The sequence below is a fragment of the Adelges cooleyi genome, unplaced genomic scaffold (genome assembly GCF_023614345.1).
Source record: "Adelges cooleyi isolate 19-005CV unplaced genomic scaffold, UGA_ACOO_1.1 ACOO_flye_CR_arks_rails_tigmint_CR_PRNA_21, whole genome shotgun sequence".
Classification (NCBI taxonomy): Eukaryota; Metazoa; Arthropoda; class Insecta; order Hemiptera; family Adelgidae; genus Adelges; species Adelges cooleyi.
In genome coordinates, this window is record NW_026095871.1 from 4147861 (window position 1) to 4165263 (window position 17403).

At 28.5% G+C, this 17403-nt stretch overlaps 1 protein-coding gene across 2 annotated transcripts; it reads right to left on the minus strand.

The window, feature by feature from the left end:
• Positions 1 to 785: 785 nt before the first annotated feature.
• Positions 786 to 12649, minus strand: LOC126834437 (fatty acyl-CoA reductase wat-like). Of its 2 annotated transcripts, none has more exons than XM_050566349.1 (9): positions 12487 to 12649; positions 9537 to 9909; positions 4116 to 4364; positions 3893 to 4038; positions 3724 to 3833; positions 3395 to 3587; positions 2204 to 2443; positions 1375 to 1632; positions 786 to 1286 (listed from the first exon to the last, which is right to left on the minus strand). In XM_050566349.1, exons 2-9 carry the CDS (start codon positions 9885 to 9887, stop codon positions 1187 to 1189), a joined length of 1647 nt encoding a protein of 548 aa, XP_050422306.1. In that variant the 5' UTR covers positions 9888 to 9909; positions 12487 to 12649; the 3' UTR covers positions 786 to 1186. The 2 variants fall into 2 exon arrangements, with proteins under 2 accessions (XP_050422306.1, XP_050422307.1); XM_050566350.1 differs by having other exon boundaries at positions 9537 to 9912.
• Between the last annotated feature and the right edge of the window lie 4754 nt (positions 12650 to 17403).

Sequence of the window (17403 nt, forward strand, 5' to 3'; positions counted from 1 at the left end):
TACTACTATATTATGGTAGTTTATGATATTTTATGATATTTTATAATTTTATAATAAAAAAAAAGTGCCCAAGGCCTACGATAATGTTAATCCGGGCTTGTTCATACTTGAAAGATAAACAAACAAATTTCATTGATTAAAGACAATACAAAACGTAACAATTAATAAGTAAGTAGTAACAAACTAATATTGCTACTACTAAAAAAAATACAAATCATCATGTTTTTATCAAATAAAATCTATATTTTTCTTTTTACAATATATAATGTTTAACAATAAAGTATAAAAATCGAAAATAACTTTTACAGTTTCATAGTCATAGTTTAAATGTATACAATTTGATTGGAAAATACTAAAAAAAAGTTGGATAATAGTGAAAAAACCTAATTTTATTCAATAGTTAATAATAATTATTTGAAGAAATATAATAACATTGATTAAAGTTCATATAAGACTTAATTGTAATAATTTTTAAAAAAATAAGAAAACTACAAATAAACAACTAAATATTACAATTTCAGCCAAACGTTTTACAGCCCATAAAAAGAAAGAATAATTTTTGCTGAATAAAGATCAACTTTTTCAATACAAGATATAAGTGAATTTATATATTTACAGAAGTTCAGGAAATTGATTAAATTGTGTTATCACTCAATAATATTTTCAATAAGAAGTGCATAAGTACACAAGTACATAAGTATACGAATTTATGTACACACTTTAATATATTATTTATAATACAGTATTATACTTTACGTAAATATAATTCTATTTTTTTATTTATTTAAAAATTTCGAGAATTCTTTCGTGGTTAATATTTAATAATTAATAATACAAAACTAAAATAATATAAAATTTCATAAATTAAACCCATTGGGTTTAATATTTTGTAATGATTCAATTTGAATTGACGAACCTATTTATTTATACAAATAAAAGACAAAACAAATTAGAAATACTAATATAATATCAAACAATAATATGATAACGTTGCTGTTGTTATATTGTTGTTTGATATGTTGTTTGAGTAACAACCCAACGCAACTCCGAATTGAACATCAAAATTTTTTTAAGACATAATATTTTACATTTGCTAAAAATCACATTTCTTAAGCAAAATATGTATAATGCAGCAGTCATTCATTGTATAATAATTATTATTCATGGTAAACAGCTAGAAATTATATCACACAAACAGTCTGAATACAAACGAGAGTATTGTCCAAGCGAACCACAGTATAACCCCGTAGGTGACCGCCATCAATGCTTTGTGCGCCAGGTGTAACCTATATTTGAAAAATAAACATAATAGTATAGAAGTAGTAAATACACTTATGTCTAACTATTTTAGTTTTTGTTAAACAAATATTTTACCTTTCCCATCTCTTTCGGGCACTAGGCAACGTATGGATATCATCTTTCACCAGATAAACCCTTAAACCGAGACAGTGCGCTTGACTGAAGTACTCCCAGGACAACTGATGTATATCAAAATTGAACAGCTCCTTGTCCTGCGAATCGAGCGTATCCCACAATTTTAGAGTCCGGTCGTTTATGAACGTCCATTCCTTGTCGGAGAAGTATGCGAGTATATCACGCACCTTATCGATCTTCTTGTAAATCTTCAATAGACTATACAACACGGTTAGGTTAGCAACGGTTTGCATAATTAAGTAAATGGGGCCGAGTATGACATTTTCAAAAATTACACTATACAACAATTTTTTTTTTTTTTTGACAAGGACTTAATAATGTAAAACATATAATAGTTTTTCTCGGTGAATCCGAATCTGTCTTCTAAATCGTCTTCAGCGTTTAAATATTATTAACGTTTTCTGATTTTATATACAAAGAAAACTAAACATTTTATTACAATTCTGAGGCCAGTTCTTAATTCAGCCAAAAAAAACTACAATAAAATACTCTATTAGAGTACATTATTATAAAAAATTATACAAACGTACAAAACACACTGAAAATACCACAAAGCGGAGTTTTTAACAACTTTGGCGGCGATTTAAATAATAACTAGATGTGCTAGAACAATTCTCAAGCCAGATTCGTATTTAACTTAAAAGTCTAAAAAAAATGTATTTATTTTGATACTTGTTTTAAATAAGTGTTGTATAGTGTTAATAGTTAACCCATTCGATTTAATCTTAAACCGTATCTTATAAAAATGTAAAATATTTTTTTTACTAACATCGGCTTCTGACCAGCTAGAACGGCAAGGGTGTCCAATATAAATCCAGGTATGATATGACACATGAATTTCAGCAAAAGATAGACGTATATGTTATTGGTAGGCATGAAAGAATAGTACCAAATAGCTCGAATAGTCGGCCAGTAAATACCATGACGTCTATTCATCTCGATGAAGTCAATCCATCTAACTGGCTTTTGTCTAGCGCTTGAGCATGTGAATATCGGTATTTCTTTGGGTCTAAAAAACACAAACATCAGACGTTTAAATATGTGTTAAAAAATAATAAGCACATCTGCAAATATAAATTGACGTCGGTTATCTAATAACACTAGTTTACAGCCATTTTGAGCAACAGATGTACTACCTATGAAAATTGGCGCACAGGCCTCAAAAAACACATTCCACATTTTTTTCAATGGATTAGTTTACAAAAAAAAATAATAATTGATTATTACGTTTTTATGGTTTTCAATTTTTATATGCGTTTTATTAATTAGTATTCAAGTAATTTAATATGATACGAGTGTACTAAATGATTTCAAGTCTCCCTTGAATTTTGTTGTTATCGGTATTAAGTTCTATTATGATTTATGAGAAACCAAACATTGAGAGACTACATTGGTCTCTATTATGTCTTAATTCTAGAATCCTTGATAATGTAGTTTTATGGCCTTAATTTTTTTAATGATATTTTTCAAATTACCCATAGATGTTATTCAATACTTGCTTGTTTCCTTCGTAAAAATGTCAGCTCCATTTCAAAAAATGAATTAACAGTAACACCAGTATCGTTAAAACAGTATCGGGTTTTCCCTTATTTCGATCGACTGTAGCTGAACTATTTAACCGATAGATTAAATTGTGAGAAACGTTTGTTGGTAATTCAGTTACTTTGGACTTTATAGCTTGTGCGATTGGATTTGGTGATTCCAACTCGAGATGTTTTTACTAAAATTTTAGTCTATCTCCGGTAAAAGCGAAAAAACAATTTAACACTAATATCTAGAGCACCAATTCATAGAAAAAATATGTTAATGTGTTTTTCGAGGCCAGCGAGCCAATTTACATTAGAAATGGGTAATCCATGTGCTGCGCATTTTTTTTCATTTTTTAAATAAGTTTAATCTATACAAACATTGTATAGATGTATTTTAATTATGTGTAGAATACGTTGAAAGTTGTACTTACTTTTCAGTTGCCACTTCTTTGGCAGAGCAAATTAGTGCACTAACAACCATGTCAACCGGAACCATATCAGTAATAGTTTTAGAATCTCCATAATATGTGTGTAAAACTCCTGTGCCGACTCCGACTATGAGTCCAGTAGGACCATAAACGTTATCGATCCAACCCCTTACTGGTTCACGGTATGTTGCAATAACTATAAAAACCATAATAGGTAATTATAAAGTATGAACATGGACACTATTAGCTGAGAAAGTTTCATAAACAATAATTGGAGCACTTTATTGATGTTTTCTGGGTAATACCTTAACAATAACGTTGTATGAACTTACCTACAGTGGGTCTGAATACCAACATAGGAAGGTCTTTGGCTTCTCTTCGAATGACATCCTCCGCTAAGGATTTAGTGAACGCATATGTATTCGGAAAATTCCCGATTATACTGCAAAAATATATTTTCATTTAGCGATTGATTGATTTTTTTCAATTGACGTCACTTACTCTGGGGTCATGTCTTGAAGGGTTTGGTCGTCTTTAGAAGAAACTAGTTCAAGGACGTCCTCAAAGTTAGCAATAGGTTCGTAGAATTTCTCTTCTACCAACAGTCGATTGCAATTTGCAAAAGCTGTGGAAACGTGGGCCAAAACCTTAACATGAAATTAACGTTAGTGCACATATTTTATGCGTTAAGTGTAACGCTATACCTATTGACTTTATGTGTTACCTTTAAATTAGTAATCTTTCTACACAAATTCAGCATTTCCCTTGTTCCCGATACGTTAATGCTCATTGCTACCCGAATATGTTCATCAAACCGCACAGTGGCGGCACCGTGAAAAACAATAGTAACTTCATTAATTAACGTATTCCGGCTGGTGACACTCAATCCTAGGCCTGGCAAACCGCAGTCACCGGCTATGCCAGAAATTTTATGGTGATACTTGGGCACTTCGTGTTTTAACCGTTTGAACAACTGAAATTATAAACATAAGGTAATATTTAAAGTATTTTCTATAGTGTCTCATAGTAAAAACAAAAATGATAAAAATAAATCGGCAAGTAATCAATCACGTTCTAAAATTGTCAATAATAATTACAAATATAGGCTAATATAATTCTAGGGATTCTAAATAAACAGTTATTTTGTCTATTTATGATAAAACATTTTACATACACACCCATGGGAAAGAGGGTGGTGTGGTGGGTTAATTTATGGGCATGCCCTCTGGTACAAATATGTGTGTTGTATTATAAGAAGTGGACTTATCACGGTGTAAATTAACAAACCAGGTAATACGTTTTATAATAATATATCAAGAGTTTCTCACCCAATATCAGGTTATTGGTAGCACAAGAAAAACTTGTAACTGGATTCACTTCCCCATTATAATCTAGTTTCCATCTTATAATAAAAGAATAAACGTGTTCACATAACTAGTTTTTTGCAGGTAAATAATTATATCTAACCTAACCTCATTGGCAGAGAAGGTATTGTCGAACTCAGGGTAGAGTTCAACTGAAAACTAATCAGTAATATAACTATAACCATAGATTAAATACTTAATATTTAATTAAATATTCAAGCTATGCTATACCTGATGATACGCTAACCGGTTAAAATTGTAGATAAACTTGACATTTCACCTTCACGGCCTAAAGAGACCACTGCAAATGTTAAGAAAAAATATAAAGTATTCACAAACGATTTATGATAATTACTTAAACCGCAATAATATGTATGTGGTTGACGTGGTAGAACTTCAGTATAACAACATTATAAAAATCGTAATGAAAGGATGACAGCAAAAATTTCAAAATAAATACCCAACTCTCGTTAAAATATTAACTACCAGCGGTTGTTAAATCCAAATTAAAGAGGCATATATATATATATATATATATATATATCTTTATATATATTTCTTCTGTGCGTGTGTAAGTATGCAAACTCTTTCTAAACGGCTGGACAGATTTTTATGAAATTTTGTGTGCGTGATTAAGTTAATTCGAGAAAGGTTTAGATTCACAATTTGATCCGATAGAACATTTTTTTAATTTTTAATTTATTTAAATGTTTAATTATGATTATCAATAGTATCAATAGTTATCAATACATCTCTATGGTTTTTCATACCACAGGGATACAGTGATCAGCTCCGATCAGCTGATTGTATGTCTATTCTAAAACACGGGCAACGCCGGGTCGAGACAGCTTGTATATATATATATATATCAGAAGTCGCTAAACTGGTTAGCCTACATGGTATTTAAAGCAATAGTTCCGCCAATAAACTATAACCAGATGTACAACAAAAAACAAGCATCTCAAATATTAGAAGGAAAACCACTTTGAAATAGTATTTTTTAATTAAATGAACTTACAAAACTCTAACTTTAATATTTCTTTCATTATCATAAATAAATCCAATAGTTAAATTACTGATATGAGTAAAAAATCCTGTACTTGCAAGTTGCATTGTGACTTAAGTGTAAGAAAATCAATAGCATAAAAGATAAGTACAAAAATATTTAGTTTAATGTATTACATAATTTTCAAAAATCTATGGTAATCTAATAGAAAAGATCTATGGCAGCATCCTTTATGAACATAGATTACAAATGTGTTTATGTTTGATCAATGTTTTAAAATAAACAGTAATTATAATGGTCTAAAATTAATTTATATCTGTTTAATCTAAATTAAAAAACTATTAAAATATCTGTACTACAATAGTTAATGGTAAAAGTGTAGAAAAAAAAGTTCAAATAAAAGTTAAATTATAAGTATTTTGTTTTGAATGATATTTGCCTTTTATTCGAATGTACACATTTATACATTAAAACTTGGTTTACAATCAGACATGATTGTGTTGCAAAGTATAGAAATGGTATAGTATAGTATTTAAAATGACTTATGAATCATTGAGCGTTTCACGGTACTCTAAATCTATTTATAATTACATTTAGGGTGGGAAATTCTTTATGTATATTAACAATTGGTATTCTAACAGCAGTTTAATTGTAATCGATCAGAAAAGAAAATTAGCAACAACATAGCTACAAAAAAAATATACGTTTTAGTTGATTGAACTATGAGTATTTAAGAAACACTAAAGTGATTACGACAGAAACTTGTTTACAGCTTAAAACGTTTTGTTAAATATATAATAATAAGTGTAAGAGGTAATGTGAAACTTCCCAATTATCAGTTAAGCATTATGAACCTTAATAGTTTTCTTAAATTAATATAAACGTAATATATTGATTTAATATTATGTTATATAAATATTAACTTCAGGTATACTATTATCTAGCCCTGCCTGACGATGCCTGTAGAATATTTCCATCTAATTGTATTTAAAGTGCATATTAAAGACTCTGTTGTCGATTTTTATAGTCTTAAAGTTTATTTCGAGATGATTATTCTGGGGAACAGTGATTTTGCGGCACGTTTTATAGGAGTCGATTTTGAATAATTCTACACTGCTGTGCTGGGAAAAAAATATCAGATTTACCGAATTGACTCTAGTTTATGAAATAAAGACTACTGATTAATATACTGCAAAAGGGCTAAACAACATTAAAATCATTATTATTAATATACCTAATCGATTCATTCGGACTTAATCAGTTGACTTTTTCGATTTGTTTAACTATTCGGTCATTGTACACCGGATTACTGGACATGTCGGATAATTATCACAAGTAAGCACATTCGATAAAAACAACCTTTAGCTAGGTGTACTTAGAATAATACAAGTTAAGAAGGGTAGATCGCAACAAATATGATATTTTTGACATGTAGTTTATTTCGAGATCCAGAGTCAATCTAAACAAAGTAACTACATTTCATGTATGTGTAATTCAGGTGTATATTAAAACTATAGAATAATTTTATGCCGCAGAAAAAATGTATTTTTTTGTCCCTCAGTGTCGCTTATACTAAACCGGATTTCATTATTTAAAAAAAAAACTTGTAAGCATAATAAAACTATAAAAAACTACCGTGACTCTGAACAACCATATAACCTTATATACCCTTGGAAAAAAAATATATTATTCGTGTATAAAATTTAGAGTAATGTGATTCTTCAAGATTTTAATACACTGATCAGTTATACAAAAGAAATATTTGTTATATTTGTATTTTATTAATTTGATTGTTCATAGCCTATCAGATTAGATTGCTCACCCTCCCCTGTCTTAAAAATGACAAACAATTTATATTAGTTAGAGTTTGATCATCCTTTTTCGAATTCGCACCTCTAGATACAAGTAAAAAATGTTAAATAACATAAATATGATCCATTGTTTTATTATTATGCTTTAATAAATGGCAATATAAAGTCGCTTGAAACTTTTAAGTTTAATGGTATTGATTTAACATAATAACACTTTGATTATAGTTTTTTATGTAAATTAATTTTAAAAAAAAACCCTGATTTAATCAGTATTAAAAAAATTAATTGTCGGTTGAATAAGTACCATATCATGCTGTCGCTAAAACGTTTGTTTCAATCAATACTTACCGATAACAATAGATGGTAATTGATTGTATTGTATTATACGACAGTAAATTATTGAAGTTTTTTGCATGATGTAATCTTGGTCACTACTTATGTATTCAATGATGAATATTCAGATTACTTAATGTCCCTTAACTGCTATTCCACTCGAACATCATGTGTAATTTAAGATTATTTTTTTCAAAGTCCGCTGACCCAATATTGGATCATATGAAATAGAAAGTGTCATACTCATAATATAAACACCTCCTGGCGTAGACAAGAGAGATTCAAGGCCGTAAAGACGTTGAGCAATAAAGTAAACTCGACCAAACAACTTCCATTCTGCACACGTACATATTATGGAGTTATGAAATTGCGATAATCCTAATGTTAACCGTTCAGGCAATGACCGATATTCTCACTATGAAGCTCCAATGGGACTCTTTTCCAACAAGATAATCATAGAATAATTTGAACGTCTATTTTGGCATAGTTCAATTTCGAGAGACTCTCGATAGTTGTATTTGTTCCCCCTCACATTTTAAAGTGGTTTAGTGAGATGATACATGTGTATAAGTCGTTGTTGCACCATATATTCTAGAAATAAGCGTGTTGAAATACGACGCCTTTCATTTGTTTGTTCAAATACTTTTCTTTTTTTTAAATCAATATTATGTTCAAACTCATTTATATTCTTATTTAAAAAAATAGTTTAACTAAATTATTAAAACAGTTATGTTTAATATATATTATCCTACTGAATGCTTAAAAAAATGATAACGACTAATGCAAACATTTTGAAAAATTCAACAAAATAAACTATACAATTTGAACTTTTTACTAAAAATTAGTAATCAACAATGACGTGTACACTTACTTACTTAAAGGAATAAAATTACATTTTTAATCTATTTGGTAATACGATGAATACATCAAATTTTTAAAGCATATTGCCTAAACGTTATTAAAATTTACAACAAAATGTGAATGAGACATAGATAAAGACAACACTAATAAATGACCAAACTTGCTTTCTCTCTTAATAAAACATGTATTTCAACAACGAATTTAAAAAAAACATGATTACGATTTATTTTTTATGTACTAGCTCACTATAGGTACTGTAATGTTTAACTACTGGACACATTTTTTATTGCTAATACTTTTACTTTTTTTCCAATTTACATTGTCTTTTATTATTATTTCTAACGGTTAATAACGAAATTGAAGATGAGTAAATTGAGAAATTGAGTAAGTAAGAAAAACTAAACAGATTATCGAAACTTAGTGCTACTTAATTACTTGTAATATCGAAAAAAATTATTTAAAGAATAGGGTTTTATCATTATTGATTTAAAGAGTCCTATTATTTATTAGCCATCACTATCAGTTAAATATTTTAAATTTCTCGATTAACATTTAATTTACATTCGAGATTCTACAAAAAATATGATAATATGGTCGTTGCTATGTATCTATCTATGTACCTATGTATCTAAGTATTAGCCGTAAGTATAAGGTATGCCAATTTATTATTCCACTTACTCCTATAATAAATGAACTACTGGGAATATTATATTTGGCAAATAAGTATTAATGCGTATGATGGAAATGATGCGTAATTTATTGATAGTTACCCTGTCTTCAAATATGTCTTCCAGTCTTTGTTCCACGTTTTTGCCCTTCTTTGATCTAATTAACAAGTACACGTGTTTGATGTGTGGACAGGTCCGTAGTAGCTTTTCTATCAACACCTTGCCCATAAATCCAGTACCGCCAGTGATCAACACAACAGCGTCCCGGAAGAACTCTTGTACGGGAGTTCCTACCTCGGATTCATTTATTTCACGGGGTGCATTGAAATTGCGCTCCCCTAATAGTTCCAACGGATCTAGATAGTATTTCGAGTTGACGATATCTTTAATAGGCACCAACGGTGCACTATCTTGTTTCTTTTCGATGTACTTTCGATGTAAATCGAGAGCCATGGTGGGTCAGCAAAAATCCAGTCTACTGAAACATTTAAAATAGAAATAAAAAAAAATCGAAACAATTTTTACAAATGTATCTAAGAGTATGGGCACGTATTTAAAAAAAACGTGTAGTAATCTTTAAAGAAAAATATATTTTTAATATAAACATACATACATACGTATATAATATATATAGTATAATACATATTCTATATAATACGTATTATACTATTATGTATATTGACTAATGTACACAAAATATTATGGTAAAACTAAAATGTACTCAGCTTCTCATTAAACTTCAATACAAGTATTACATACTTTCACTATTTTCTATTATTTAGTCAATGAAAAATTACCTAACTACTTAATAGAAAAAAATTTTAGTGTGTAACAATAATTTTGTAGTAAATTGTTAGGGAGGAAAGTGGGTAAATATAAATGTGTTTTTTTATATATATATATATAGAAAATATACCAACTTATGTTTGTGTTTTATTTAATCGTATAATTTATTAAAATCGTGGGTGTTTTAAAAATAGTGCTAACGAATAAACAAACGTACAAAACAAATTTGGTGTGGCAAGTTATAGGCGTAACTAATCATCTACTCGTACATCATCCCTTCCTCCGAAAACAAAATACGCCTGATCAAATATTATGTCAAAATCACCGTATTGATAATAATAAATTGTTATTGCATACGACGACCAATAACTCCAGAGAAATGGCGTTAGCAAATAACAATGAATTTGTTATAAGAAAGTAATTTTGTCAGCTGTATATTTTTTCTTAATAAAACTCTTCGACCATTAGCATAGTATTTATTATAAACTATTAGCATATATCAATACAGAGTATTTTTATTTTTAAATAAATGATTATTTTATTAGTTTTTTTTTTCTGTACTTTAACTCTATACGTTTTTTTAAGTAGGCCATACGATACAGACGAGTGCGTTTCTTTGGTATAAAGTTTGAAATTACCAACATAATATGATTACATGATTTTAAGATAAAGTATCAACTACCTATAGGTGAACTCCCATTAAAATATTATAGTAACTAGTCGCTAAACTGGTTTACAAATTCTGCGCAAGCACTACTAAGCGTGGATTTTTTTATCGAAATATATGTATTTGACGTTGACTATTGACTTGTATTTTACTATTATTTGCTACATTTTTTATAGAAATTATTGTTTGTTCATTGTACTAAAAGTTAAAATAATAATAGAATCCATAATTTTATGGTAAGGTAAGAAAACATTTCAAACAATTTTTTAATAATAAGGCAAATTCCATAGCCGATTAAGCTATTCCCCCCTGATTTCCTTGACCCACAAACCGTTCTCTATCAAATGACGTTCGACAGTTACGACGTCCAGCAAATTAATAATTGTGGATCAACTATGGCACGTTACACACGACCGAACACTGGTATCTGCATTATCTATATCTTTCTAATATAAACTCATACGCCTAAATTTTAACAAAAACTTAATGATAACTATTCATAGGTTGATTACCGGTGAGTTCATTTCAATCTTGACACTAGTGACGAGTCAAAACAACACAGTAATAAATATGATCATATTAGAAAAATGACTATTATTCCAAAAAATAGAAGGACACAGTCAAATCATGGTTATGCAGTAATATATTTCGCCCACTGAGCATTTCCGCAATGTAACCTCGTCCATTATTATTTTGAGAACACCTCCTAAACAATTACACGCTTAACGATTTTGTCCTTTACACGTAATGCTCTTCTTCAAGACCATTAATAGAGACCATCGGTTAGATCTAACATATGGCAAGATTCTATTGTGTGAAGATAATTTTGTTCATCCTACGAAATACTTGCGCTTAATCATATCGAGCTCATTAAAATAGTATACAGGCAGCATACATACGTAAATTAACCGCCATAATCAAAACATTACTACTTTAGACATGACCCATAGGTGTATTATAAGTATTTTGTTTAAATATTATATATTATGCACTTTATTTAGCTTGAACTATTCCTAGGGTCAAACCCGAAAAAAACAAATATCCACCCAAGATGTTAATAACATTCAAGATCTTAACCAAATTCGCATTATAGCTCACGGATTTACAGTCTCCTACTCAACTCTTTAAATTCATAGTAAAGGCTATAAATAATAATGATGCACTTCCAATACTTATTCCACTGTTAATACTGTGCATTATAGAAAATGTTGAATACTGTAATATTTAACACTCTGATAGGTATATATGTATAATATAAAAATTGATAGTATCGAAAATTATTATTAAATATTTAATTCGAAATTATATAGAAGAAATTGTTTTTATTATCGTTTAATATACAAGTTATTAAAAGTATAATCGAACACCACATGTATTACATTTCTCATATTATTTACTAACAATATAATAATATAGACGGACATACTGATCGAATACAGACAAATCGATATATACGTAGATCAATTACTACACATTTTTAAAAATTTTATAAACAAAAATACATGTGAAAAACAATTATAATCATAGTTCATAGTTCTTAGTCAAGATAAAAAGCATATTAATATTAAAAATACTGTTTAAGAGTGTGTGTTTTTTTACCTTAATAAAATGACGAATCGTTGAACGGTTCAACTCGGAGCGACACGACTTGGACGAGAGAACGTAGCGCAATGGTTATTCACCCAAGTACAAACGCACTGGCGCGGCGCAGGAACTAGAGTGAAGTGCACTCGCTGTTTGTGTTATGCCATACAGACGCCGAGGCCTTGGGACCAGCAAACTTCACGTGCTCGTTTGGCTCTGGCACGTCCTTCCCTCGATCGCGAGTGCGGGTAAAAATTCTACACACTACGTTATGACGTTTGTTTTGAAAAAGCAAACGTTGTACAGCTCGATCAATTCCGCCGAGTCGACAAAAAAGAAATTGATTGTCACACCACGAAAACACATTACAATCATAATATTGTACAAAATGTGTTTAACAAAATGTGTACACAAACAGTAATTAATTTCGCATTATATTGAAATCCAATCGTTCAACAAACAGAATATTACTCGACGTACAGTGTGAACTTTCTCTGGAGGTAATTGAAGTGTTGAGCATTGCAAAACACACCGAACACGTACGATTTGGGTGGGGCGTTAAAGTCTCTCACCTACGTGGACACTACTATTTTACGTTTGAGTACATAACCCTTTTCCAGTGCTTTCATCATTTTACGTTTTTGTTCAAATTAAACTTCTTATACTTCACTGATATGACAGATATCTCATAACACCGTTGACAATTGAAAAAATATCCCTTTGTGTCCATAGATGTATTATATGTAATTCTTACATTAGACAATGCTAGCGGACAGATTTATAGTAATAGATTAATGCCTATGGATTTCATAGTTTAGACCAGATGTTTCGGGTTGAGTTGAGTTATTCCGCATCGATAATAATTTATATGATGAAGGAACATCGAGTATAATGGATAGAAGATACCAATATATTAGAGTACCGATAAATATAATCTATATTAATGCCAAAAATATTCTTATCCAAATTTGATATAAGGTGTTTAATTATAATTATTAATACTTCGTAACTATGAATAAATTATTGTTTATTCAATTTTACTGTAAAAACAAAGGACATAAAATAAAATATAACATTTCAAATTTTTCAGATTAAAAAAATTAAAATTATTATAAATAAAGAACCTGATCGCTATCAAAGAGCATTGCCTAATACATCATTCAATATCACTGAATTTATAAGCAGTTAAACTATGTATACTGAATTACGTTATAAATAGATATGCATAGACACAATCTCTACACGTGTGATGCCTTGATAGACTCTAGTGTAGTATTTGGTGTATTTGAGGGCACACTTGTATAAATTAACACATTTATGTTAATTTATTGTTAATTTATGTAAAGAGATAAGTTAAAACAAATACTTTTCATGTATTTAGTTTATTTGAATAAAATTACTCAATGTATTGAATCAATTTAGTTAAAGAGAGTAAAATTTTAAAAACATTTTCTTTATGTTAGACAATGTATAACAAAAATTATTTTTGTATAAAAATAGCGAGTATTAAACCATCTCCAAACAAAATACTACCCCTGTCAATATCAGTTAAGAATAATAATAATTAAAAAAAACCATTGCAAAATATAGGTACATTGAGCTGCAGTAGAAATATAGGCTGCTATTGCATACTTACTATTACCTAATTTTGTATTTATGCTAATTTTATCCATTGTAAATATTCTCCAAAAAGTGCCATTCATTTTTTTGTTTATTTATACTTATAATCTTGATATTGCTAATTTTTTAATCTGCTAATTAAATTTAACATTTAAAGAGATTTGAGAATAAGAATTATTATAGTTAATAGGTTAATGACAACCGATGTAAGAGTCTTATAAACTTAAATCTCAATAATAAAAAATATTTTTATTTTCGAATCTAAGCTAAAATTATTTTCTAACTTCTTACTAATAATTAAATATAATTAGTTATACTAAAATCAAAAACATTTTTTAATTTTTAATCTAAGATATTAAATAACATTTACTGGTTATGCACTCAACAAAAATTTAGAATAATAAATATTGAAATAATGTTAATTCCAAAAAAGCAAGAAAAAAAAGTTTGCAAATAAATTATAATATTATATTTAAATTGATATGTTTTACTATTTATCCCCATTATATTTAAATGGTATGTTAATTTTTGCTACGATTTATTATTAATACTAAAACATTTACATTCAATGAATAAGTCGCTTATAAAAGGGGTCTGTAGGCAGATAATTGATAAAAAAAAAACCAATTTATAATGTTGGACAACCAAAGAATACTTTCTTTTGTGAATAACACAAAATAAAATTCTTATGTGAGTCACATTAGGCGTATTTTGTTATAATTTAGTGTGTTGGAAAGAGTAGAATTTAGACGTAAAAATTAAATTTTGATTTAAGAATAATTATAGACTAATAGATTATATTTGTACTACAATTGATAAACATAATATTATTATAATAAAATACAATAAACGTATTTTGTACAAGTTATTGTAATACTAAGTTCATTGTCAAGTGTTATGGTGATGTTAGCAAAGTGTTTTTTTTGCAAACTACCCAACTAGTTTGTTTCATAATGAATAAAGTGTTACTTCCCGTACCTAAACTAGTCTAGTTTTGACCGATGACCGTTCAGAGTAAAATCTATTGATGAATTGTACATTATTATAATAATTTAATTAAATAAAATTGATCACAGAACGCCTCTATAATAACAGGAAAGCGTTTTTATTTTTTAATTTATTATTAATCTTTTACCTCATTTTATCCATAACATTCATAGTTTTTCAAATATTATTCTAAAAATATTTTTTAATTCACCACATCTTATAAAAAAGTTTTAGTTCCAGAAATTTGAATAAAAGTAATACTGTACGGCATCAGTAATACTTAAAAATTATCCCAAGGTTAAGACATTGAAACAGGTCAGGTTCTTACGTAGTAATCGACTGTGAAATCTGGTTTTCTTATTTGTTCCTGTTGTGTGTCGTTAAAATGACCCCAGGCGAGAAAATTCAAAGAGGCCAGCTCTTGTCTTTTTTTTAAATAATACGCATTAACTAATAATGTCAAATGTCATTGTATTTTAAAACATTTAAGTCAAAATTAGCGTCCCCGATTACTACTGGAGTGTTAAGTTATCTGACAACAAATACATTTTGATTATAAGTAAATTAACCTCAATGATAAAAACACAACAGGCAGTTTCTATATCTCTCCTATTTATACTAATGCTTAGAGGCATCTTGGCCACATAGATATCCCTTCGGCCTTCATTTCGAATTTATAATAGGTAATCAACATCTTTAGATAAGCTAGTTTTATTTCAGAAATATATGTATATTTTTTTAATAAACCAACATACTACCGTGCTTATTTGTGCCTACCTTAAAATATACTTCAAAATTGATTTTAGGCCATGTCTAAAAAACACGTGTTAATCAATAAGCATCGACTGATTAAATGCTTAACAATGCTTAACGAAAACTGAGTGAATAAATACAAGTTAACCCACATAAATGTTTACAACTATAAAAATAAAATCCATGTAGATTAATACAAGTAGGTAGTATGAAATGTTATATTAAAAGATAGTTTTATAGATTAACTTTGTATGTACAACAGATAACTTGACTATATCATTTCATTACTCTGACGAGAATGACTATTAAATGCAAAATTCCTAATCGCTGCCAGTTGTAAATAAATACTATTTTAGGTATACTTAAGCAACACTAGTCTAAAAAGGGTAAAACGTCGAATATGGCAAGATAAAATATTATTACAGTTATATCATATTTGGCATTGCTCAAACCGAATATAACCACTCAACGAAAAAGATCAATTATTGGAATTTTTTAGTAAATAGTAGAGTAACAAATAAAGTTATGGTTCAGCATAGCATAGCTATATATAACTATTAATATCACGTATACGATACATGGTATGAAATCGTTATTTTAAGAATACAATTACAAACACAATAGTAAAGAACTCCTATTAACATTCAAAATAACTACATGTTAATTGGACAATCTAATTATAATAGGTACAACAGTTAAATCCGCTATTATATCATATTTATATTTCAGTATTTTTTAGATACTATTCGAACAAACACGTATTTCTTAAATGTATGCATGATCCATTAAAAGAGACTTAGTTGTAAAATATATGAATAATTCAAAACATTTTTGCCAATAATATCTGGTAGCATATATAATATAGATGGATAACGACCGTAAATGTGTTTGACCCTCCATTTTTTGGATTTCATAATAGTTCTAACAGAATAAAATCCGAAAGTACGAGTAAAATAGTAAAAGTGAAAAAGTGGAAAGTGTTGCCTATATAATATAATACATTTAATCTATCTGGTAGTAATTTTACATATATTACAAAACTGTTCAACGGTCTGTTACGAGTCCTAATTGTCATTTAAAAATTTAATTAAAAATGGTTAATTATATTAATAGAAGGTACACGTAGTGTAATGCCAATTCGTCGAACATAAATTTGTTGGTGTTAAACTTATCTTGCATCAGTGACACCATCTTTATAAATAACATTTATATAGATTGCTTATGTAGCTTAATATAATAAAATTGTTTACTAAAGTGAAAACTAAAACTCAAAGCTAATAATTTAAACAAAAAAAAACATAATATACATCAAATCATCACCAATAGTTTTTGTGACATAGTTATGAGAACAATTTATGCAATATATAATTTATGTAATTATTTTCTCTGAAGAATCGTATTTGGTATTCAAATTTTAAAAACGTCAAAAACTCCTACAATATAATAATTTTAATCATTATTCTATTCAAAAATCATTCATAACCAATTTTTTAAAGTGATCGTAGTAACCTACTCACGACTAAGGTCACTTTTGCATTGCATTGCTGTTGTTTATTCAAATTATACATTTCT